Below are 25,266 nucleotides of genomic sequence, written 5' to 3'. Positions count from 1 at the left end.
CACATTTCTATGAATTAGATTCCATAGTCAAACATGCACAGGGATTCATTAAAACAGTAAAATGCTTTTTTAATAAGCACATACAGTCACACATAAACTGTAGGGTCAGTGCTCCTTAGTTCACCTCTGTCTTTATAGTAAGACAGGCAGTTAAAGCAACGCTAGGGGTGAAAGAGGGTGAGTGGTGTGGGGTGTGTGGGAAGGAGGTGTCTGGGGCAGAAGGGGTCTGGACGGAGGTTGTGTTTGAGCTTAAGCCAGTGTCAAAGCAGAGGGCTAATAAGAAAGAGAGAGAGTGCTTAGCCTCAGTAGGCAGATGAGAATCTGCGTCACTTGAGCGGGGGGGTGGGTTTCGAGGACCAGCTGGAGGTCTGTGATCATGACCAGATTTCAGGACGGTTAATAAAGGAGACACACACATACAAACACCACAGCACAATGTCACACCCTAAGGGTATGGGGGCAAACTCGTGACCCCCTCGCCCCTCCTCCAGCACCCGTCCGCAACGTGAGCTGCTCTCCTCAGTCGACTACATTTACTGACCCAGTCCCCCTAGCTGGGAAATGAAGCGTCAGAGTGCTAGCGAGCGTCTCTACCTCGAGGGGACATCAAATTTTTAAGGCGATCGTGGAATGTATTAATAAAACACAAGAGTGTCACCAAAAAGAAAAGGGCAAATTATGAAGGTAGTAACAGAAGGAATAAGGGAGAAAAAAAGACGGCTTGCTATCATCTGGGTCTCATCAGACGGCATTTTTTCCTTTCCTTCCACTGTCCCTCTCTCCCTCGTCTTTAAGTAGGGTGTTCTGCACTTTTTCTGGTATGCATTTCATGAGCGAGAGATACTCCCAGACATGCTTTCCTATACATCACAGTGGTGTCTGCACTGTGCCTGACCCTGGCAACAGTTTGAGTAATCTGAATGCTTTACAGAGGCAATGTGTCAGCAACATTGGAGCGGGACGGGATGGGGGGACTCTCTGCCCATCAAACTTAATCGCAAACAGAAGAGCCGTAGACAACTTTTACTGCCCCCGTCGTCTCTTTCAAGCGAACCCGCAAACATACCAACCACAAATCTCCGACGGCTTGCCGTTCAACAGTCTAAACGTCCCGCGAGACACGTTCTGATGTGGGATGATTGCGTGCCGGGGGGAGCTCGGGGTCAAGGAGGCGTCACAATTATCGCTGTGTTTTTAGCCTTTTACAACTACGGAAACTAGTGTATTGCTGTTTTTACATGTAGAGATAGAGGAGGTGGAATTGCCAATTTATACATGTGATGCCGCACACTTTTCTTCATTAAAAGCTGGTAGAGAAAGAATAATAATGGACGTGGAGGGTGGGTGGCTCTCTTCTTCTCCTAACTGGGTATATAACACCACAGTTTGGTCATTATCTGGCCGGTAAAACATACGCCTGCTGCACACGTTGAAGGATACCCCAAAAAGGATTGGGCTCATTAAAATGTGTCCCCCACCTGCACTATGAGTACACTGTTTATTTATGTCTCTGAACAAAACAACACCAGCACGTCCTGTTATTGAGGTAAGGCTATGTCGTAAGAAAGCATTTTTTAAAATATAAAAATAATATTTACTATATTATACGTTTTTGTTGTTAATTGTTATTTATACATTTTCTAAATCCGTTTAAAAAAGCAAAATCTGGTTGCAATTATAATTTCTGTCTCCTCTTGTTGAGGTGTAGGGAACACTAATTTCCCACAACGCCACAGGTTGGCTCTGAGCGGCCCACGCTTTTCGTGATGTCACATTCTTTCCCCCCATGGTTTTCATTTGGGTCACTCCGTTTTAAAGGAATCTTTGAAACCCTAGACCCTGTACTACTTTGTTAAGGGCCAGTTGTAATACATTTTGGGATAATAAGCTTTACTGACTTGTTGATCCACAGTCCCCCGACCCAAATCTTTTTTCTCCTCTCTCTCTTTTGCGCCCTCTTTTTCCAAATTTCAGTGTATTTAACCAGCATTTAGATCTTAACCAGATGCCGTTAATGTACCATGTCTAAAATACTAAACATCCACGCAGAGATCAGGCCCGTTTCCCTCCGTGCCTCTGATGCTGGGAGCAGATCTCGGAGAGACACATAAGCTGCCCTGCACATTCAGACATGCTCAGCTGCTGTGGCGATATCTTCGAAATGCCTTGCGGATAACCTGGAATAAAGGCAAATTTCCTCCAATATTTTTAATGTTGGTTTTAAGAATAAACCCTTTTTGAATCATTGTTTAGATTTTCAAAGATAATAGGAGTACTTTAACAATTGTACTAATGCAGCCAATTTTATATACAGTACCATTTTGACCGAACTAAAGCACTGAAACCTTTTAAAAACCTTCAACCCATTCTATACTGATTCCATTGACAAACTAAAAGTTTGTTTTCCTTAGCAGTAAATGCATACTTTTCCGTAACCGCAAAGAGACATAATGTCAAACTCCATTATTTTATATTGTTGCTACAGATGCCTCTTAATGCAAAAAACTCATATCAGCACTCGGCCGAATCGTCTTTGTTGTTGTCAGTCGCTTTCATCCAAGACAGTTCTCCTGCGCTACCATTTCCTCGGTGATGTACTCAGGATGTATGATGCACTCATCACCATTAATCAACTCCATCAAATGAATAAACATGATGAAGATTAAAGCTTCTCCTTTTGCTGCACCAACAGAACTCTCCCTCTCAATTTCTGCAGACTTCTGCATCTGCCTCCATAAGAGATATTAATGGTCCCAAATAACTAGCATTAAATCTTTTAAAGAATGCACCTTTAAAGGTTTCCACAGACAAACCCTGAACACCTGTATTGTACACAAAAAGGCTTTTGTGTTCGTGCCACTCGGATCACCTGAGGCACGCAGAGAAAATCAAACGCCGTGGTCCGGCTTACTTCAGCATTCGAAAATAATATAAACAGATTCCTCTTCATTTGGTCGCCTCAACCCTCCCCTCTCTCTCCAATCTTCCCTTTTTATTATTCTCCGTCCAATATTTATTCAAGACATGATTATAAACATCTGCCCGGGTAGCCGTTTCATCTACACAGGAGCCAAAAGGGCTGGAAATTTCACACATGGCCGCCAACATGACCTCGGCTCAGACGGAGCATGCCGTTTTTTTCCTCCTGCGCAACGCACGGTTTCCTGTCTGTGACGTCTGAAAGGCACTGGGGGCCGGGGTTAATGGCCTTTCCAATCTCTGTGATAAGAATTCATTTTGTTCTATTACCAGTAGTTATCAGTGCAGGCTGCGGCATCACTTCAGCAAGGGGTTCAATCAATGAGAGAACCTAATGAAGTAACCAGCTCTAGATCTATTTTCTTGCTCAACTCTATCAGACAAATAAGACCAATCTGTCACCCCTGTGCAGGTCTGCTCTGGAAATCCAAGAAAGCCTCGACCGAAAACCCAGAGTGCAAAGTGAAGACATGCAGACGGCTTGAATTGTGGTCTGGCGCGCATGCAGATTTTTTAAATGCATACGGGTCAATGACAAATAAGGATGTCAGATAGGATAAAAACAAAAATTTAGTTTGTCCAACATGTGCCAAGTTCTTAGAAATGTAATCTATGTATTCATGTTTAATACATCTTTGAAAAAAACATTTATGCCAATTTCTACAAATATTTTGATTTAGTAATGTCAAGTGGTTAACCATAAAGTAAAAATTTCATATACATAAGTGCACATAACATTATTTTCAACAATATACATTATTTTCCTAAATGTTATATTATATATGTTTTAAATGTTATAACTAACTCTAGTTATATTAAACATTGTTAGTAATATTTTAAAACCATATATTTTTTTAAATTAAAAAAACGCTCATCATAAGGAGGTAACACTGTCGTGGTACATACAAACTGTATTTTTCGGTGTATTTCAGAATAATAAGAAAAATGTGAGTGTCACATCATTAATCCAAACACAGGGACAAAAAAGTTAACTGGAAAATATCAAACTGACAAATGAGAAGGCCTACAACAGTATTTTTAGCGAGCACATTATTATTGTCAATCAAACATCTGGGGTCATTTGAAGGTTAAAGTCAGCACCAGATGCAGTTTGATCATAAATAGATCTCTCTTCTGATTGGCCAGCGGTGTGGTTCAGAAAACTGTAATTCTAAAGAGAACAAAGAAAAATAATCTCAGCGGCCACATGTAATGAGGCCGCTTGGGCAACATCTCGGTCAAATCTCCTAATGGAAACGGCGTTTACAACAGCAGCGCGGCTCAAGGAGAAAGTCTCTGACAATGGCTGAGAGATGGCATCCACTGCGGGAAATGAATGAGCCTGTCCTCTCCCTTCCAACTATATAAAAACATGCAAAAAATGTCCATTTCATTACTCGCTAAACAATGTCATATGGGCTGCGCTGCCCCCTAATAGTCCCTGACAAAGGAGTACCAGCAGACATATGCTTTAAATAAATAAGATTACCCTGATAGACAGAGGCCTCTGACAATGTTCTCTGTTCTGTCTCTCCCTGGTTTTTTTTCCAGCTCCTGTCGTTCGGCCTCATTTGTCTGACAGAGGAAATCAGAAGTATACTCTGTGTATACCGTGTGTGCTTTTACTTCAAACCTGTAATTCTACAAAATGGTGATCGATGTGGAGCAAAATCTGGATATTTTCATGTGTTCTTGAATTAAATAGACACGTACCAGCTACTGTGTGGTTTTACCATGATATGATACAATTAAAACTTTACAACTGTGCAAATGTGCAATTAAGAGCATAGTGTATCTGCGTTAGAAAAGACAATGACACACCCAGTGGGCCTTTAGGAAGTGTCAATGGTTTTTTCACAACGTCTTAATTGTGGATTATTGATTGAATCTGAACAAAGTTGTTTGGAAAAGACGGTGAGGGGAATAATGGGGGAATTATGCAGGGATGGCCCCAGCATAGTTCCAATTTGAGTCCGATCAATATTTAAATGACTCCCGTCATTGATTTAAAATCAACTTTCAATTAAGACATCTGTTGGACTTTTAACTACAACACTTAGCCATTGAGGAGAAAATAAGGGAACATTTATTGATACTCTTAAACAGCGGTGGCCATTTCGCCATCGATTCGGTCATTTGCGCTGGCATTGGTATGCAGGGGCTTCTAACTCTTTCCTCGCAGGCACCACGCTAACAGCTGCTGGCCTCAGTGAAAGACTTAAATAAATATATAAAGCCCAGACCCATCTTTGCCGGACAGACAGAGGGAGATTAACCTTTATCCAGAGCTAAGTCAAAGGCATGTTATCTGCGGAACTGTTTGGAGCTGTAATTACAAGGGCTCCATGTTTGTAGCCGATCGAATGAAACTCCTTGTGCTGTGTCGGCAGTCCGGAGGGGGAGAGTTTCTGGCCGGCCTAATCAGGTAACAGACACCTTTTGTTTTGGGAGCTCATTGATGGATGAAATCTTTATCTGTAATATTGATCAACCGGGACTCTAAACTGTCTATCTTGGCTACTGGAAGCTCTAACAAGATTGCCAACTGGAGTATATCAGTTAACATTTAATCAATGACAGTTTAAGACACAGATGCTTTAAAAAGGCTGTGTGTTTTCCTCCTGCTCTGAACGATTAGGGGAGGGATTGCTCAGAATTTATCATCCACCTTTGCGGCAGGGAGGAAGAGGAAGACCAGCGTCCTTGAATCGGGAATGTCAATGCATTCAAATAAGCCGAAAGGAGCCGCAAAGGAGTGAATTATTCATAAAAAAAATGTAACTTCATCTGTTTTTATTAGGAAAGCAAGGTTTTACGCCAAATGCCCGATTTTGTTGCTATACATCAAACAACGGGGCGGCTAACCGCAACCCGCACCCTGTCTAGATGGAGAAAAATACATGCAAGCACCATCTTAGTAAATGTATAATTTTTGCCACCCTTGCAAAATAACGCAATGTTAGATGCAATAAGGTGTCAGCAAGCCTAGCATGCAATCTATTAGAATTCCTGTTTGACTCGTCTGCTGCTTGCGTTTCACCCGCACACCCCTTCCCCATCCTACATTTTCCTTCTTCTCCAGACCCCGGTCCAATTAGAGCCCAGAGCCAGTCACAATGGCTGCGGCATCTGTCAGTCACGCTCGGACCTCACCGCCTCTGGCCGCTACGATCATTAGCTATTCATTTGCTTGCCCTAGCTGTCCCGTTGAGCGAAATGTGAGTGGGCTAATTATGTTAAACATCAGTGTAAGAAAAGCTGGCGATTTCTCATCCTCTTCATTATGAATGTCTCTTTTCCTGCCTTCATACTGCAAACAAGTATCCAGATCTAAATCTCACGTTCAACCATGAACTGCCGGAAAAACAATACACATACAAAACAAATATTGAGGTATTTGTTTCTAACACCCACAATCCATCCCGTGCACGCTTGCCATTCTAATAATCCCTGTGATCACAAGCCGTAACTTTCTGTGATATTAACAAAAGCAGCGATGCGTTTCATATAGCCTTGCGAAATATTATCATAGGATCCTCTCTCATTTGCATTTGACTCAGTGACGGCGGTGCGACTGAGAGAGGGATGTCCTTGCAGCACCCTGTTCCTCCGTGTCAGATCAAAGCCACTTCAGTGTGTGAATGTGGCACCGGAGATCTCCGCTCCCTCCGCGTCGAATCGGAAAACACAATCGTCAGCCACGTATTATGACAGCGGCAATTACACCGAGGTGCATGACACTATTATTGCCATTTGCTCGAGAGTGATTATGCTAATGGAGAGATGTATGGCAGGTGGCACGCATGCTGGCAGCTGCCAGCCAGACACACGCGTGCACCCCTCCTCTTACACAGGCTCTCGCTACCCTTCTAACAATATGAACAATGCTTTACAACAGCCAGTCCCAAGATATGTAATTAGGCCTCACTTTGATTTAACACTTCCTTATCACATCAAAGACATAGGAATTAGTCGCGAAGGAGAGGGAGAACATGATAGGGAAAGAACAAAAGAGAGAGAAAACAGAATAGTTGGATGTTAACAGGAAGTGGAGGGACGGCATATGAACCTTTTTACAGGTATTTTGTGTTTAAATGTATGACAATATCAAAAGTTACTATATATAAGAAGTTATAAAAGCATGTGGGGTGGGTGTGTTTAAGCACAACCCCGTGTTTCTAATTCCTCCGGCCGGGTTATTGAAACGGAATCCCCGCTCATTCTGGAGAAGGGGGAAGCCCTCTCCTCATCCCCACATGGATCCTGCCTCTACATGAAAGCCCCGGAGATCCCCGCCAACAAAAATCAATGTATGGATGTTCAGAGCAGTTTTCAAGGTTTTGTAAGACAAATCTTCGGAGCATGAGCTGGTTTAGTGCTATCGAGCCGAGCTTCGATCAGTCTGCCCGGTAAATAATATGAGAGGCCCTTGCTCACTTTACCGGCCTGTGAAATGAAGACAGGGTGCCAGCCAGCCAGCCACTTCCATTTAAGGAATGTAACCTGAGTAACTCCCCCTCCGCAAATAACCTTCCTTAATCTAATGTCAGATACTGCCTCCCTAAAGCTGATCCTGGATCAGGCTGCGGTGAGGCACAGGAGTTATCGCTTGCTCGGGGCAGCATCCTAACAGAGGCCTTTGTATTTGCGCGCATTCTTCACCTAATTAGAAGATATGGGTGATTATACCTTTAAAAGGAGACTACTGTTTGCAATTGTCATTGGAGGCTGGAATTCGGCTGTCACATGGCGAGCACATAAATAAGATTAATAATGAGCACACATATAACGCTTTATAACCTCGGGTAAAAGAAAAAAAATCAAGGAAAAGCTAAATGACAGTAATTTAAATAATACAACATGACATTGTTTATAAGGTCCCCTCTTTGTTGACATAGCTACAGGGAAAAAGGCTTAGCGTATGTTCCACAATTTTTCTTTTAGGCAATTAGCTTTGCCATTGTTTTTGAGGCAATTAAACAAACATCAGTTTCTATTAGTGTGTAAGCCAAGCCAATAAATGACTATATAGGGTGTACTATCCAACTCTTGCCTCAAGAGCCAAATCACATTGTGGCACAAACCTATAAATATTCCACATCTCTAAAATTATTATTTGCAGTGCATACTACCGTATGCTCACTGCTCTAAAAGTAAAAAACTAATGGGGTTTTTAGATTTCATAAACAGTTTGTCTGTGAAAGTCACTAAAATGTTTGGGAAAGGGGACAGCATCAGCTAGCTGACAGGTTTCAATTTCACATCTGAGATTATTTCAACCTCAATTCCATGCATGCCTAAATCTAAAAATCTTGACCAGTGACTGCATACGAACTCCCATCACCTCCGGACCCCTTTTACACACACACAGACACACTCGCACACTTTCCAAGGAACGGCATCTCTCCAAGCCTAAATAGCAGAAAATTGCTCTGCTTTTCCGTGGTCTACCTTCTCATTCCTATCAGCCCACGTGGGAACAAAAGGCTCGGATTCACTGGCGTGTGAGACCTGCTGATAGGCCGGGAGATGGGCTGCGGTTTGGCGTCGTTGATGGTCTGCTGACGGACAAGAGTGGAAGAGAGGGATTTACGGGCCTGTCAGCTCCTACCCGGTCGCCATTTTGTCCCCAGCGCAGCAAAACATGATGACAAGACACCCCCTCTTACCCATTGTTGCCTCAAAATACCATGTGAGGCAGAAAACAATACTCGATTTCATTATGGAAAACAGAACAAAGGCTATAAATGTACCGGTGGGGTATTTCTGGGTTTAGTCCCAAGGCTAAGACATGGCCGCTAATATAAAGGGAACAGCTCCGGTGACAGCGAAGGGCCTTGTGTAAATTTACAGTGATCGCAGAGAAAGAACAGGCCTCTCTTAGCCTCTTTTTCTTCTTATCTCCCTCTCTTTTTTGTCCTAGAGTTATTATAGAATGATAAAAGCAACAACAATGTTGTGACATGAAACCGTTAGCATTATGGTGGAAGAATGGAAGATGAAAGAATGTTCTCAGGATTTGATGATTGCTCACAAGGTCCTGATTTCAGCCTTTAATCTCATAGCACACTCAAATTTCCCTCTGTACGCGGTTGGATTCGGCAAGGGGGGCAAATAAGTGAGTCTAGACAGAAATTAGAGGTGTACTGTGGATTCTGTGATGGTATACAATCAGCTGTGCTTCACACTAGGTGGTAGTATATACCCAACTCCAGAAGAAATTTAGCTTAAGTAATGTTCTTCTTTCTATAGATTCATAATGTATGCTTGAGAATTCATACCAAACCGAACTATATACAACATGCCAAAAATACCTATTTTTTAGGGTTGGTTATGTTGCTCTTACAGATTCAACACAGCAAGATGTGACCCAAGATCTACTACATAAATACACAGACCATAGTTTAAACAACCCAGCCTAATACTAATATATTGCATTGCATATATTCAGCGAATCTGAGTGGACACCTCTCTGACTTCCTCTTGTTTTAATGGATAATCTGAGCTTTGGAGAGCTTTCGCTGTGTGCTTTGTAAACAATGCACTCCACATTTATAAATTGGGTTCCTTTTATTAAGCATGAATTCCTCTGATGCCCCAAGTTATTCACAACATGGCCTGGGCTGATGAAGATTGGCTTGTTAAGAACCTCCAGAAGCAATTAAAGTGACAAGGAGGCACGGCCCTGATGTGTACATTTACTATGATGAGCGCTCTCCAAAGTGAATGCCCTTATTAAGAGGCACTGTTCACCTCTACAGAGAGAGAGAGTGAGAGAGAGGTAGAGAGGTAGAGAGAGAGAGAGAGAGAGAGAGAGAGAGAATAACATCATGACTGAAGCAAACGCCTGGAGAAATACCTATTCCTGGAGTGAGGGCGATTTGGTAATGAACCTTTCAATTCACTCCTGAGGTAATACATTCTGACTAGTGCATTAATTACTCGATAACATCCCATCAAAATGCAAATGCACCACTTGACCCACGAGAGAGTCTCATTGGCTCAACACTCTACACGCTTTCTGCACAAATCGTCTGTTTTCCTTTATCAAACAGAGTGGCGTTACCATATCAGGGAGGGCAGGCCAATTCGGTTCCAGCCGTGTCTGCTCGGTGGCACAGGCCTGGTGACCCCCCTGCTGTCCCCTTGCAGTCAGACAGGACTGCGGCCGCATGCTGACACTCTTAATTGCTGCACTTGAAGATGCTGTGCTGCTCAGATGGAATATTTCCCCTCTGCCTGGCCATGATCTGACAAGCTCGAGACAACGCCTTAATAGCTTTTCCAGAAAGGAGGGGTCACGGGAGTAATAGCAGAAAAAACATGGAGGAAATGAGCAAGATTGGCAATATCTTTAAAAGGCCTCATGAAATTTAAAATGGAGTTTCACAACTCTATGTCCATGTCAATCTATATATTAACAATTGGTTATCTTGGAAAACTGAGCAAAAGCCTTGATGACTCATCCTGCACTCCGCAGACGTGGCCCAATCACAAGCGCTATACAATTTATTTGACCAAACAAACAGCAAATATGTCAAAACAAGAAAGAAAACCGAGCTCGACGAACAATTTCATGGGGTCTTTAAGAAAGCCTACCCCTCAAAGCAATACAATCTGCCTGCAGTACATGTCCGGGGGAGAAAGATGAAAGATGTCCATTTTATTTTCTATCAACAGGGCTGGATTACGAGCTTCAGCTGTTAGATGATCCTCTCACACAGGAATGTCAGACGGACTCACGCCACATCAGTCCATTTAATTCCTCATCCCTCCACTATCACCCCAATCACCTGACGGCAGCAGACGTCTTGCTCTTCATTCAAAATTATAACTAATTATGTCTCAAACGAACGGTTTCTGGGAAGAATGGTGAGATTCTTAGAATGGTGCTTTTTGCAATGGTGGTGGAGAGGAAGCCATCACAAAGTGACTGTATTGTGCCACCCTCGGGAACGGGTCATGGGAAAGTGAGCAGACCGAGACATGAAGTGCATTATAGCGGAGAGAATCAGTGTGAAAGGTATGTCGCATTATCAGAACGCATGTGAGAAAGAGATGGAAATGACCTTCTGTTGATCTTTCATGCACACTGAAGGCTCCTAGGTGTCTACGCTGTCCTACTTATTGGAATTCGGCTTGTTATCGGTCAGAGTCGTCCCTGAATGATGAATTATTCAGACATAGTTAATTGGTTTGTGAAGAAGATATTTCTTAGCAGCTTCAAATGAAAGAAAAATACCCATACTTTCAAGCTTGCACACAAAGGAAGGATCGTCAAACCCTGGAAGATGGCCTACAGTGTGGTAGCTTCAGGAATCCTTGGTGCTGATGATAAGGGCTGGAAAGCTATAGATGGGCATTATGCAAATACGACCCGCCAATGAACAATCAGCTGGCCTTCGCCCTGGTGACGGCACTAAACGTTACCTACTGAGTGTTCTCTTAAAGTGTCTAAGGTATTTCATTCACATCAAAAATAATAACGGCAAGGAGAAAAGCCTTCATTTGAAAAGCAAACTTCACCGCTGACTCGTTCACCAACAGGTGCACATATAAAGTTTATGAACCATAAAACATAATGGGCCACATGCACTATACAGCGGAACACACACAATCATACACACCTGCTCTAGACGCCCCTCGCACAAATTAAATCAAAATCCGGCATGAACGGGGAGTGGAGAACTCCACTTAAGCAAGCCCAATGTCTTCTGATTAAGGGAAAAAGCCTTTGCCCTGGAGAGCGAAATTTCATAAAATACTAGTGCCTGCGCTTGATGAATCATGTCTCTTTAATGCGGTGTGGTATGATGGAAGAGAGAGATACAGGCAAGGAATCATCAACCGCAGCACCGAGCTCCCTCTGATAGCACCCCATCTGCAGATTGCCTTGATCAGATTCGCGTTTTATTTAAAACAGGACAAATCCCGGGGCCCAACTCCTTTTAATTTGCATATATTAACAGGGTTCAAATGCAGCAATAGCTAGGAGCACTTCCCAGTCAACTTCCCAATCTGCCTGCATAATGGCAGCCTATTAAAGAGAGTTACTCATCAGTGCAAGAAGACAACGTGGAAAAAAGATGAGGAAAGAAGGCTAATGTGAGCGGTCATGTAGCTTTTGGATTGAAACAGATTTCTTTGAAAGTTCTGTTGTGCCACTCATCTCCTGTTTAAAAAATGTTGGTAACACTTTACAATAAGGCTCCACTTGTTTACATTAATTTTAACATTTCCCAAAACGTATTTTAAAATCAATGGTTGTATCTGTTAATGTTAAAAATGAACAAACAATTAACAACTGTATATATGTATCAACTAATACATGCAATAAAATAGAATGTTCATTGTTAGCATGTTTGCTAATGCTGTGATGCTAATGTTAATGAATAGGCTTGTAAAGTGTTGCCAAAATTATTTTGTTACCTAAAATAACATTACACACAACACAAAAAAATCACTAAATGACCTACTATATAAATTTACCTGGTCACATTGTGCACAATATTGAGCATGCCATTATTACCACAAATATCACAGCCAATCAAGATTGCATTTGGTAAATCTACTGTGGTGGGTCTAACACACAGTGCAAAAAAGCAGGCAATGGTCGGAGGCTGTATGAGAACATGATGACAGTATTAAGTCCATCTGCATTATCAATGGACCTGGCCTGATGCTGGCTTAATCTGCAAAGCTTCCTACGGTTAGCCACGATTAGGCACTGCTATGGATAATCAATAGCTGCTATCAATTCCATACTTTGTTGTGATGGATGAGGTGGGAATGGAAAAGCGGCAGAAAGCAGACTCTATCAGAGAAAAAGAGAGAGAGAGCCAGCCGAGGGGAGAGAGATAAACAGATCCTCTAAGAGAGCCACCTATGCACCATGCACACTAAACCCGAAAGATCGGAATTGGATCACAAAATTATAATATAGATATAACAGGTCTGTGTGTGTGTGTGTGTGTATAGGATGGTTTCAAAATCCTGAAAACATATTGGAAATGAGGGATTAGAATTATTATTTAACCTAAAATATTTGAGGTTTTTGAAAAAACGAAATTACTAAATTATAATAAATTATAATTACAATAAAAATGTTATTAGATAAACTAGCAAATAAATACATTAAAATGACTTAATTAAACTAAAATAAATACAAAAAATTATTTCACTTAATAGATACATATTCATTAAAATCAACAATTAATAAACTATCAAGTAAATAAACAAATAAAATGGATATATTCATATACGTATAAAATATTGAAAATGCAATATTCATTTTTTACTTTAATTATGTTTTTGTTCTTATACAATCTGTAATTGTAATACAATCCCATTGTATGACATATCGCTTATTGCTCCCTGAATTCTTTTAAGTCGCTTTGGATAAAAGCGTCTGCTAAATGACTAAATGTAAATGTAATAAAATTCTATGTTATATGTTTAATAATATGTTTTTATATGTGTATGTGTGAGTGCGTGTGTGTGTGTGTGTGTGTGTGTACATTTATTTGTTTTTAAACAAAATGACCGAGAGAGAGAGAGAGAGAGAGAGAGAGAGAGAGAGAGAGAGAGAGAGAGAGAGAAGAGATACAAGGTCAACGAGGTGAAAGAGAGAGATGGAAAGGGAGAGAGAAGGTGATGGTTCAAGTCAGGACTAATTACTTGCAGGCAATATGCATTGAAGATGACGGGGTCACTAACTTTACCCTGACACCTGGACGCCCCAGTCATCACCGGCCTGTGGTATAATCAGAATTGAAAGGATTCGGGGCCCGGTGCTCTTTACAGATGATAGCTAATGACAAGGGTGTTGGACACGAACCCATAGACGTAACACTTCCGCAGTTTCATCTCAACTATGGCTGGTGGAAGTACACTCGTGTGAGGGGATCCATCCGTATTATCGCACATTAATAATAACACAAGTCTGCTGTTGTACTGCTTGAGGCAATTAGTTAATTGCTGCTTTATCAGAGCTCTGTGCTGCCTGTCTTTGTGACGTTCTCTGAGCTTTGACAATGCCTTGTTTCCCTTAATGCCCTGTGACAGAGAGCATTGTACTATCTCCTATGGTTAGTGTCAGTGAGATCACCACACAATGAGGAAGCTGCGGAGCAATGTCTCTCTCTCCATGTTGGAATTAAGACCAGATCAAGTCTCCCTTCGCTGTCTGTCTACACCTTACCGGTCATGTGTATTATAGATTTGAAACATGCCTACCTGGCATGCTCACTATGCAGGGCTCATTAGTATTGTGAAGGATGAACAAAGAAGGGTCTATTTTTTCGAGCGTATGTAAAACGAAACTGCCACGGCTCTAAACGTAACACATCCCGGCAAGTTGACTACCTGCCAGCTACAAAGCTAAGCAAAATAAATAAATAAATAAATAAAAAGTCCTTTAGGAATTAATTCACATTACTATGCAAAGAAAACAGGATGAAAAGAAGTGCTGTGTGTCGCAAATAACTGTAATGGTTTAAAGTCAGGTATGTTAATGCGAATAATCATCGCAATTTCTGCTAATTTTAACTGTCAGTGGCCACAACGGCCCGTGAAAACATGAGGTAACAATTTAGCTTTTGTATCACTCCTTTCCAAAGGAGGATCTCGCTGAAAGGAAAACAGCCAAGCGTGACAGTCCTAAACATGTCTTTTCAAAAACACTAAGCGACTAACTGGCTATTTTCGAAAATAATTTTGGACTTTCCGCACGCAGAAACCGCGGAATAATTATGATAGCGTTGGACGGAATTATTCAGAAATGACTCAACGTTGAGCGCCTGCCATTTGAAAAATGGCTTTTCTGGTAAAATCACTACTCTTTGCAAAAATAATAACACATACGCATAACCTTTTTATAATGATGTGAAAAAATATTCAAGTAGTATTGTCTCCATTTAATGATACAGCAATATAAAGTCGGGATCGGCTATGGATCTCCTGAGACAATTTACGTCCATCAACAAAAAGCCTCTCTTGGCGGACGTGGCAGCAGTGTGAGGAGGATTTGGTTTCACTGGGATGGCCTATTTTTTTAGAGAAAGCAAGCCTTGTTTTTTTTTGCTTTTTGTATAAATGTTTTTTATATAAGAAAGATACGTGATTTTTAAACCGATTGCAATGACAAAGTTTATCTGACTATGCCAATTGTTATGGAACGTCTCAAATGAAACTTCTGAACTGGATCCAAGCAACTACAATCATCATTTTTCAGCTCACTGTTTGAAGTTCTATATATATTTTTTAATATAAATGTCCTCAGGTACGATAGCAAGAGAGTGAAAAAAAGGCTTGTGTTCCTGCAGCCTGGCCCATCTCTGTCTAATCACAGTGGAATGTGGCCGTCTCTGCGCCTTCTGCTTTGTGTAAGGACTCAAAGGAAAATGGATGGTCTTGCATTAGTACATCACCCATGGCTAACAGAATGATGAGACCGATTTGGCTGTATGTCATATCTTTCACTTCACTGCTTTCCCATTTCAGTTTATGTAATGGCTACAAATTATAGCCACAAACCCAGGAAACACTGTCTAGGAAGGTGATCTTGAAAAGTAACTGTTATAATTGCCTGTGTGCCCTTAAAGAAAAAAAAGCCCTTGCAATATCTACTCGTGGTACTGAAACGCAAGAGGACAAAAAAGGCGACCACAGGGAAAACAAAGAGCGGCTTTGACAATCGCATTCGAAGCAGGCTGTCTCCTTTATACGTGCGCAATCATATGAGGCTAAAACAAAACGTGTCCTTCTTTTACGCCAACCCCACTCAAATGCGTGCTAACACGTGCATGCTCTCAAAAACCAGAGAGCGTGTCCATTAGTGTACTTTGTTGGCCTACAGCTGCTATGAAAATGGTTCTCACTGCACTGGTGGTAATTTGGTCCTGGATGCAAACCTCCTGAAGCATTATGACTCAGAAGAAACAAAAGAGCAGGACATGCAGGGCCCTCTCATCTCTCATCCGGCAGCAGCGTTTAAAGACCTGTTCATCTCCAAAGTCAGCTAGACCTTTTGTTTAAGCCCTAGCCAGACAAAGGTCTCCTCTTCTTGCCTAGTTTTAAAATCTGCGTAGGGAGGGGGTAAGTGTGGCGGGGGAGACCCTCAGAAATAATTACCTCCATAAGATCCCATCTCCTTTCCTAGAGCAACGACAAAATGGAGAAGCAACCCAAGGATGCAAAAAAGGCCTTTATGCATCAACAAGCCCATCAGGCGTTTCGCAGGCAAAACTACAAGGCAGGGAAATGGGTCTCACTCCACACGCACGCAATTACAGTTCTCGCTTTCTTTTCCTTTGAGGAGAAATAAAACGCGAACGAACACACACAAAGGCATTGTTAGTGTTATTTAACCTTTTAATCATGAATATCAATGCGTTAAATATTTATATAGAAATATAACGCAATATAATGCAACATAGAGCCGTACACAGAGCCATAAACTATAATAAATAAATTATTAATACAAATAGCCTTATTTAAAATATCGATTTGGCTTTATAAGGAAAGCAAAGGCACTTTCAAAATGGAAATAATAGCCGTATACTTTATTCCCAAATAAATCTACTTTAGATGTTACCCTTTACAGCCATATAAGTTTGCCTATATGCATCAGTTTGAATTCATGTGATCCAAATGAGGGCCGCCACTTCAAAAACATGCCTTTTCAAATTCTCAGCTTCACAATGTTTACCTTGTGTAAATGATGAGCCTTCTGGGTCCGAGCACAGGGAATTACAGTCGCCCTGGGAGACCCGGCGGCCCGATTCACAGGGAGAATATGCTCAAATAGTCTCTTTATGAGAGAATATTACTGTAAGTACACAGGGGCTGACTGGGAAGCACTGCCATGGTGGGTCTCATTTGGCTAATTTAACACGTTGGAAAATGCAAGTTTGTCCGGATGGTGCACTAAATATATACATTATATCCCAGACAAAAGCAAAGCATGTAAAGACCCTGTGGTAAGTATTAACCAAGTTTTAAAAACGTATGGGTGGTTGAGAATTAAACGTGTAAATGTGTCCTATAGTGTGACAAAAAGCAACAATGAAAATATATCTCTCTTATGCTATTTTATATTATAATTTTTTTTATTTTTTGTTATCACACCATAGGTGTACGGTATATATCAGCTAAACGTTGTTGTGTCAACTTAATGTACTGTATCTGGCTTCAAAGCGAAGTCCTTTAGTCTATAAAGGCCAAAACTGTAGTCAGGCACTTGAAAATGTATGTATTATAGGGTTTTGTATTCAATCTAAATAATGCTGTTTTTAAGAAGCAATTGTTTCATTCTTTGTGTTTATATCAACAAAACAGCACTGGTGAATTCTGCAGCGCAAACTCTTTCCGTCGTGCCTTTGTACTCTAATTAAACAACAAGCAGTCGGATATATGGCCCTCGTGCCATGCCGCGGCTCCGTTCATGGCCGTAGTTTGCTGAGTGTGGCTTTTGTCACTAATGTATTTCTCCTTTATTTAACCACGGAAAGCGCCACGAAATCTCCCTTTAATTATGCCTTAAAAATGGCATCAAAATTGTTTAACAAAATCCATTCACATGTACATGAAGTCAATGGCATTCTAACCTTTATTCCCAAATGGTTTTATAATTATTTGGCCAGTCGCCACGCCGCCGCTTTTAAAAGAAAGATACAGGTCAGCAGTTAAATAAATCTGCTTTTTTTCTCCCCTCTCTCTTCATGAAACTGACTAATGACCAGAAAATGCTAAACTAAGGAGTTATACCCACGAAAACCTACCAAACCCTTTAACACAGAGCTGTAATTCAGCGAGGGCTGAAATGTTGCTTACTCCAGAACCTTTCCCTGGAACAGACACACAAATTATTACCATCACATACACACAGGCACCAGGCCCGATCTTGAGAACGCAGTGGGCACTGTGTCACGGGGAGGGCAGGCTCCCTGCTACCTGCCAATTTATCTAGCCCTTTCTCCTCCGCTGGCATTTGGCTTTATTCATTTATTTATTTACTTCTTGCACTTTCTTTTCCATTTGGAACAATTCATGAAAATAAGCTCTGACTTATCTGGCGCCAGCGATCCATTTCCTTAACCTTGCTGGTGTTGGACCTGTTTGAAAACACTTCAAACATAGGGATTGTGGGGTTAAACTACCTGAAAATTCTTTCTTTAATCTGAAGTTGTAAAGAAGTTCGGCACGCTGTGCTGGAGGCTTGGACCTAATAAAACTAGTAACTTCAACTGATGCAGGCGTAGTTGTGTATAATCAAAACATTAGCTTCACGCGAGTTGAGACAGCTGTTCTAGAGTATGTCAAGAGGACCAAAACAACGACAACAGGTTTATCTCTTTCGTAATGTGCTCAGTCTGCAGTCCGTCCCACGTATGGCCATTAAATGCTTAGTATAAATTCTGAATGAGTTTGTAAATTTAGCTGGAGTAAATATAAACGCTGTTAATAAGAAGCTAAAAACACATTGGGGAACGGGGAAGCAATTCTCTCAATTAAAATAATGTTGTAAAGAAACATATACGATGAACTGTTTACTAACAGCATGCTCTCTGAAAATAATGCAGTCTGTAAAAATTCAGGGCATCTCATATATATTTTAAAAAGCTTTGAGAGACTTTTAGAGGTAATAACGTACTGTATTTGCTTGCAAAGACAAAGAACAAGATTAGGCAGTGTGTGAGAAAGAGAGGTAGGCTGTCTTTCTAAATGCAAAATAATGATTTATCTAACTGGTCTTTTGGTGCACACAGACTCCGAAGCACCTTTGATCCAGATATAATTAATGCCAAATGTAAAACACACTCGTTTATTTCCAATACGGGTAGTTTTGGAGCTGGGGGTTTCACATATGGTTCTCAGTTTAATCCCATCTGGTTCTGGAGTTCATATATAAACAGGACACTTTGGGGAACAGAGATTAATTCAGCTTTGGAATGCCATTCAAAACGTGTTAGTCCGTTCATTTGGCAAAGGAAAGCAAAACTAGTTAAGCGTTCATTTTGGTTGTACGGCATTAACATAGGCATTATAATATAACGGACCCTGACTCGGTCTTATGTTTTAAATTACAGGTCCCTCTCAAACAAAACGATTAATCTTTTTTTTCCTCCTTTTTTGTGTCTCTGAATGTTTTACAGTCCTGTTACACTTATTAGCTTCTGGCAGCTCCGAAACTTTTAAATGAAAGCCAAATTGCTTTGGTCATGAGAAAGGAAATTAAAGCTCACTCCGGGGGGAAAAATTTCAATGCAAGATCCTCCCAAGGTAGAGTTTCATAACCTTCTGCATGCCTGCTAAAGATGTCACTGCGTAGCGGACTGAGTGTGGTACTGATATAAAAAGAAGGCCGTAATGGGAACAACATGTTCATTTTAGGGAGATTAGGCAGCTGCCGTGTTTTACATCGGGAGAAGACGTGCTTCGGTTTAGGAGGAGGGTGGGCCGAGGTTGGCCGGAGGAGGAGCTAAAAGGTGCACTCACCGGATTCATTCGGAAGGCAGTCTTTCACGAAGTAAATATCGGCGAGGTTGTCGTCATCCGCGGGAAGACCCTGCTGATGCAGCTGCAGTTTACGTAGTCCCTCGCTCTGCTGGTGCTGGACCGACCGGAGGTGCTGCAGTAAGTTCAGCTTGGCTCGGGTTGAGTAGTCGCACAACGCGCAGTAGTAGTAGCAAGACTCTGAGATACACGCGCTCTCCTGTTTTTGCAAGTGCTATGGGATGGATACAGAGAGAGAGAGAGAGTGAAAGAAAGACAGAGAGAAAAAGTCATTAAGGACAATTCGCTTCACATGAAATTACAGCCGTCATTTGTTTCACGGCCCAGACAGCACCTGCGTGAAACAGATACTTCCTTTCCCCTTTAATAATCTTGTGACATGAAATGCATTCCTTCAAGCTTTGTCCCAAACATAAATACTGATAACAAAGAGAGATTGTCAAAGCCGGGTGCTTTAAAGAGGCTGCCCAATGAGAAAAGACAGACAGAGAGAAAAGACAGAGTGTCTCTGCCTGGCATCACGTAATCCAGGACATAGAAGTAATTTACCGGGACAAGAAGTCTAGCTTAACTTTACGTCTGGACTGTGCAATTTTAGAGAGAGATGAGAGCAAGATGGGATCTGGTGGGGGTAATTTACTATCTGTGTCGCAATAAAGATAAGAAAACAAATCTACCAGGCCTGCCAATAAAACTACCACAGGTCTGTAACTTCATTCAATAGAGGGGCTAAGTCTGATTCCACACCTCTCATAAAGGCCAGTGGAGGAATGGCCAACCGTTTAGGAATATATGCATACACACATATTGGGCTTTATGTAGTCTAAATGCTCACATGCAGCTTTGCGTGTACGGCATATATTTTAGAAAAATGTCAAATTAAAAAACATTGGAAAATATTAATTCACTTACACAAAATATGTATACATGTACATGTATGTGCTTATAAATACAAAATAGAAATACACGGTAAACAGACATCCGTAAAAACAAACTTTTTTCTGGTCTCGATTAATTTTGATTAATTGTTCAACAGCCCAATTTATAATACAATTCTAATAAATTCAATAATCACTTAAAGATGTTCATGGATGTGCGTTTGTACATAATACATTAATATTGCTACATTGGTGCATAAAACCTTAGTGATAAACACGGAAAATTTGAACAGACTTGGCAACAGTGAACCTCTAACTTCAGCTTCAGAGAAAAAAAAACAATAATATTGAAACACGTGTCAAACATAGATTCACAAAATTGGTAAATACATATCAAATATACTAAAATATGATAGCATTACATTAGCTGCCCTACCCAGCCTAAACACAACTTTTTCCTGGCTACTTTCTCATGCTAATTCTACCACTATTAGCAGCTATTAAACTGCACCTAAACGCTTTATTTCTCCTGGCATTCTGGCTTCCATTGGGTGAACTGGTGCGGATAAGGTGAACAGCCTCTATCCCCAAACTGGATTGGTCTTTTTAGGGACAACCACACACACCCTGAGCTGGTGGGGCTTCCTAAGCTTGTTAATTCTGACAAGAGACTCCAAGCGGAGGTTTGGACACAGAAGAAGAGAGAGAGTATTTAAAACAGTGCTTTGTAGGCGAAATCCGAACTGTCCAGCTTTGCGCATTGTTCTATTCAGCTCTAATGTGTTTCAAACAGCAGGGCTCCTGCATTCAATCCCGCCTGACAATTATGCACTTTAATTTGGGCTAAAGTTTTGCATTAAAATTGTGCAGCGGTGCACCATGCAAGGCCACAGAGAGCTGCAAGGCCTCCTTTCTGCCTACAACACACACATAGACACACAAACACACACAATGTCCCCCATCGTACAAACAGTTGGCCCCTCCCCATTCCCAAGGCAAGCCAAGCATATCAAGTGTGCCTACAGTACTCGCGGCCTAATGAACAATGCTTAAAAACAAAGGCCAGAATGAGGCCTCCATTATCTGTTTTTCTGCTAAAACACAAAACCGACCCTTCTCCAGGCCTTAAGGAGTACCAGCATGCCTGCAGGTGTGAGACAGCTATAAGAAAGCCCTTTTGACTAAATAGATTCTTGGACTGTCAGGGATTAGAGTCATGGCACCAGCAGTAACACACATCTTTTCTTTCATAAACTCGGCAGAATTTTCTCACGAGTCTGCAGGACTCACGCCCCGTAAGGGGCTCTCTGTGACCATTGAAACGTCTTAAGCTTTAATTAAGTTGAAGTTGTTGGAGGAAAGCCTTTTTGGCAATGATTCAGGGTCATTAATTACCACCATATTTGTTTCTTTCCAAAGGGAAGTCCTTCAGAAACAAGCAAGGTTGTTTGTATGAACCGCCTCTGCCTGTGTCCCGTGGACCCTAAACAACATACCGTATAACCCTGTCGGAGAGTCCTACCGAGATATTCCCCCCTCCTAGACTACTGCTACCTGTTTCCATATAGACTTCACTGGTCTGCATTCAACTGGACAATCTGCAGGGATCTTTTTGTATCTGTTTGTCTGTTTACTTACAGTTATTCTAAAACTCCAATTATTGGAGTATTGGATATCTACCATGCCATGCTCTCAAAAATGCATGTTTGCGTAACCTTTCAATTGTAAATAAATGTTTTTTTTAGTTTTACAGGCAGCAAAACCAAACACAGGACGTTCCATTACGACCGGTTAAGAATGTTTCTGAGAAAACAGTAATATTAGTTGCTTTCCCCGCATGATGACTAAACCTCATTAGGGTGAATAACAACTGCAAATAAACAAGCATTTCCTTGAAAGCTATTTGTGAAGCATTTAAATCCTAATAATGGATCAGTATCGGAGTTCCATTTGATTTTCTATTATTTTCATACTAATATGAAATAGATTTGTGTTTCATGTGAACGGAGCTGACCGCACATCTTAAATTTTTCCTGGATCCCAATCGCAGCTGAGTATCCTTTTTTATGGTCCTAATAAAATACAAACAGACAAGTCTAACGTTCAAAGTATCGGGTAGAAACTGTGCATAACTCTGGAATGTATTAATTTATTCACTATCAGCATTCCTGCTTTGTTTGTTTAAGACCTATATTGAAATTGAGTATTTTTCTTCCCTGTTTTATAGACCCCTGTGGCAATGGTGCAAGCTGTTCAGAGACCCGAAACTGGGGTTTCTGATTTATGAGGTCTAAGCTTACCATTTTTAGTCCTGCCAGACTTTGAGAACAGTTATATACTACATACAAAGTTCAAAATGTTTGTGCCATTGTGGTCCTCATTCCTCCCTGCAAAATGCAGGATGCTGGAAGCCTTTTTATTACAAAAACAAATAAAAAATAAGACTAAGGTTCCTCAACCTGGCTTTGAGAACACAAGCGTGGTGGATAAATCTTGTCACAGCTCTGCAACCAGTCACTGTTGTAGTGGGTGGCGGAGAGGCTATCTATGACAATATAACAGGCGCTTGATGGATAATTGTTCCAGATTAGCATTTGGCAAGCAACCAAGAACTCAAACCCCACAGGGTCCAATCATTTTAGCTAACTTGTGGTCCCTGGGTGCCCCTTGGCATGCCAAAAGGCACATCCACCCTGCACGAGAGATGCGGGTGGGAACACCAACCTCTCCCTCTCTGGGCTCTCAGGACCTAATCATGAGGTGGGGCAACTCTAAAGCAAAGACACCGTCGTACCGTGCTGCCAAAACAATGCAAATCAAAGCACAAGGGACTACCCTTCAGCTGTCAAACTAGGCCCCAATTCCCAGGGAGCGTGTTTTTTCCCCAACATGACGAGACTTATTTATTTATACTGACTTCAATGATTACAAAACACCTCTGCTTGCCTTCCCTCTGCCCGACTGCTGTTGGCAGTATTTGTTGGCAGCATTTGTATTGCCTGCAGTGACAAAACACTCATTAGTGGCATTCACAATAAGAATATGTGTGTTTCCGTTTGGATGTTTATTTTCCCTGCTCTGGTTGGATGATAGGACTATTTTAGACAAAAAAGAAAAAAATTAAAGGTTAAAAAGAAGAACACAGAGAAAAATCTCTCATCCCTAACTAATAGACAAATTAGGTAATTCGGTTTAAAAGCGTTCTTCTTGTCATTAGCAATAAAAAAGTCGTACTAATGAACACAAGAATGTAATGAGTTGTAGAATTGCTCTTGTTTTATAAAAAACTTTTATTGTACCAATTTGTATTAGCCACGATTGCTTGTTTGTATGCTTTCGAAGAGGCACCCGTTTCCGGTGGCCCCCGAGAATGAAAGAAAGAAAATAAACAAAAGCGTGTTTTGTTCCACAAAGCATTTTAAACGCATTCCAGCCTTACAGTACTTGGAGGCCAGCCAGGTATACGATTCCATCAATGCTGACACCATCCAAACACATGTTACCAGGAACCGCAATTGAGCCCGGAGACAGAAATGTAATGTTATATCATGGGTGCTGTAGTTATTGGCAACCTGAGTGAAGCTCTTGTGCGAGAGGCATGCCCCCTACATTCCATCTGAAGATCTTGCCTTCATTTCTTCTACAGGCACTAAACAAGACTATTCTCTTTTCCTCTCTCTATTTCTCTCACTCTCTCTCTCTTCCCTACCTCAACAAATCCAAAGGAATGCATCAAAGTGCCCCAAATTACCTCCCCTATTTATTTTTTTCTCTGACTCCGTCTGGTTCATCATATGTAATTATGGCTTAGGACATACCGCCAGCGCATGGCCGTATGGTTTGCTGCTTAGGTCATATAATAATAATCATCATCCTTGCAAATGGATGCCAAGTTAAATAAGTGAATTAGCACAATGTCTTTCACAAGCGCACTCCCGTCTGAGGCGGCTCGGCGGGGCCGCAGTAAGGAGAGCGGGACACACCCGGGGTCCCACCGAAACGACTCAAACCCACAACTACTGTAGCATCCATCCACAGTCTCTCATTTACTGTAATCGCCCTCGGACCGATCTAGAGCGGCACACGCCCATTTTTCCAGGACCAATGCAGGACACTGCTTTGATGAACTACAACATGGTTAGAAGAACTAGGGAGAATATCAGAACAACAGTCTCAAATCTCCCTTCGGTATGTCAATGCATGCTTAACTGTGCCATGACAAGTTCAAGTAAATGTTGGCATGCCAAGCATGATCTAGACAAAATCCACTAAAAACAAATAAATCTACAAAAATCGACATGGGGTTTGCAAAACGTCTTAAAAGACCTCTCTGTGTGTGTTTCTCTAGAAATATTTTTTTACATTCATATTAATCACGTCAATGTCTGCACGCATGTTTTACTCTCCTGTCCGCCTGTGGACCGGACCGTGAGAAATGTGTTTTAACAGCATTTTAATATGTGGATTGATCCGCGCCGCAATATTTCATTGATTGCTGTTAGCGCCAATTCCTGTCGTCTCAATATTAAAGTAAACAGTGCTCGGGGCTTTGGGAACCAAATATGCCATGGCTTCATAAGACCGTAGCCGAACGGTAAATAGAGGAAGAGGGATGCTCGGAGAGAAATATTTCCATGTGGCGCTAATGTTTGTTGTTCTGGCATATATCATTAGGCCTGTAATAATGCTCCTATACAACAAGGAAATGAATGCGAGCAAATGGAACCTTGAAAGGCTTAAATGTGCAGGAGACCACGCTGCCGCTTCTGACACGTTGCCACTTTCTGTGAAGTAAAGCAGAAAGAGTGAGACTGGCATGCAATGATGCTCCTTAATAACATGCTCTTCCCATTGGTCCACTGCACCGTCTGACTCTTTCAAAGGTCAACCGGAG

At 41.4% G+C, this 25,266-nt stretch overlaps 1 protein-coding gene across 2 annotated transcripts in view; it reads right to left on the bottom strand.

The window, feature by feature from the left end:
* zfhx4 (zinc finger homeobox 4) overlaps nt 1–25,266 on the bottom strand; it is a 70,595-nt gene that overhangs the window by 16,498 nt on the left and 28,831 nt on the right. For both annotated transcript variants that reach the window (XM_079447356.1, XM_079447357.1), the window contains exon 4: nt 19,477–19,708. In XM_079447356.1, the coding sequence (XP_079303482.1) occupies nt 19,477–19,708 (232 nt within the window). The remainder of the gene's footprint in view (nt 1–19,476; nt 19,709–25,266) is intronic.

The sequence above is a fragment of the Barbatula barbatula genome, assembly GCF_947034865.1.
Source record: "Barbatula barbatula genome assembly, chromosome: 23".
Taxonomy (NCBI): domain Eukaryota; kingdom Metazoa; phylum Chordata; class Actinopteri; order Cypriniformes; family Nemacheilidae; genus Barbatula; species Barbatula barbatula.
The sequence above is the reverse complement of the archived record's forward strand: the minus strand, read 5'-3'. Positions and strand labels throughout refer to the sequence as shown.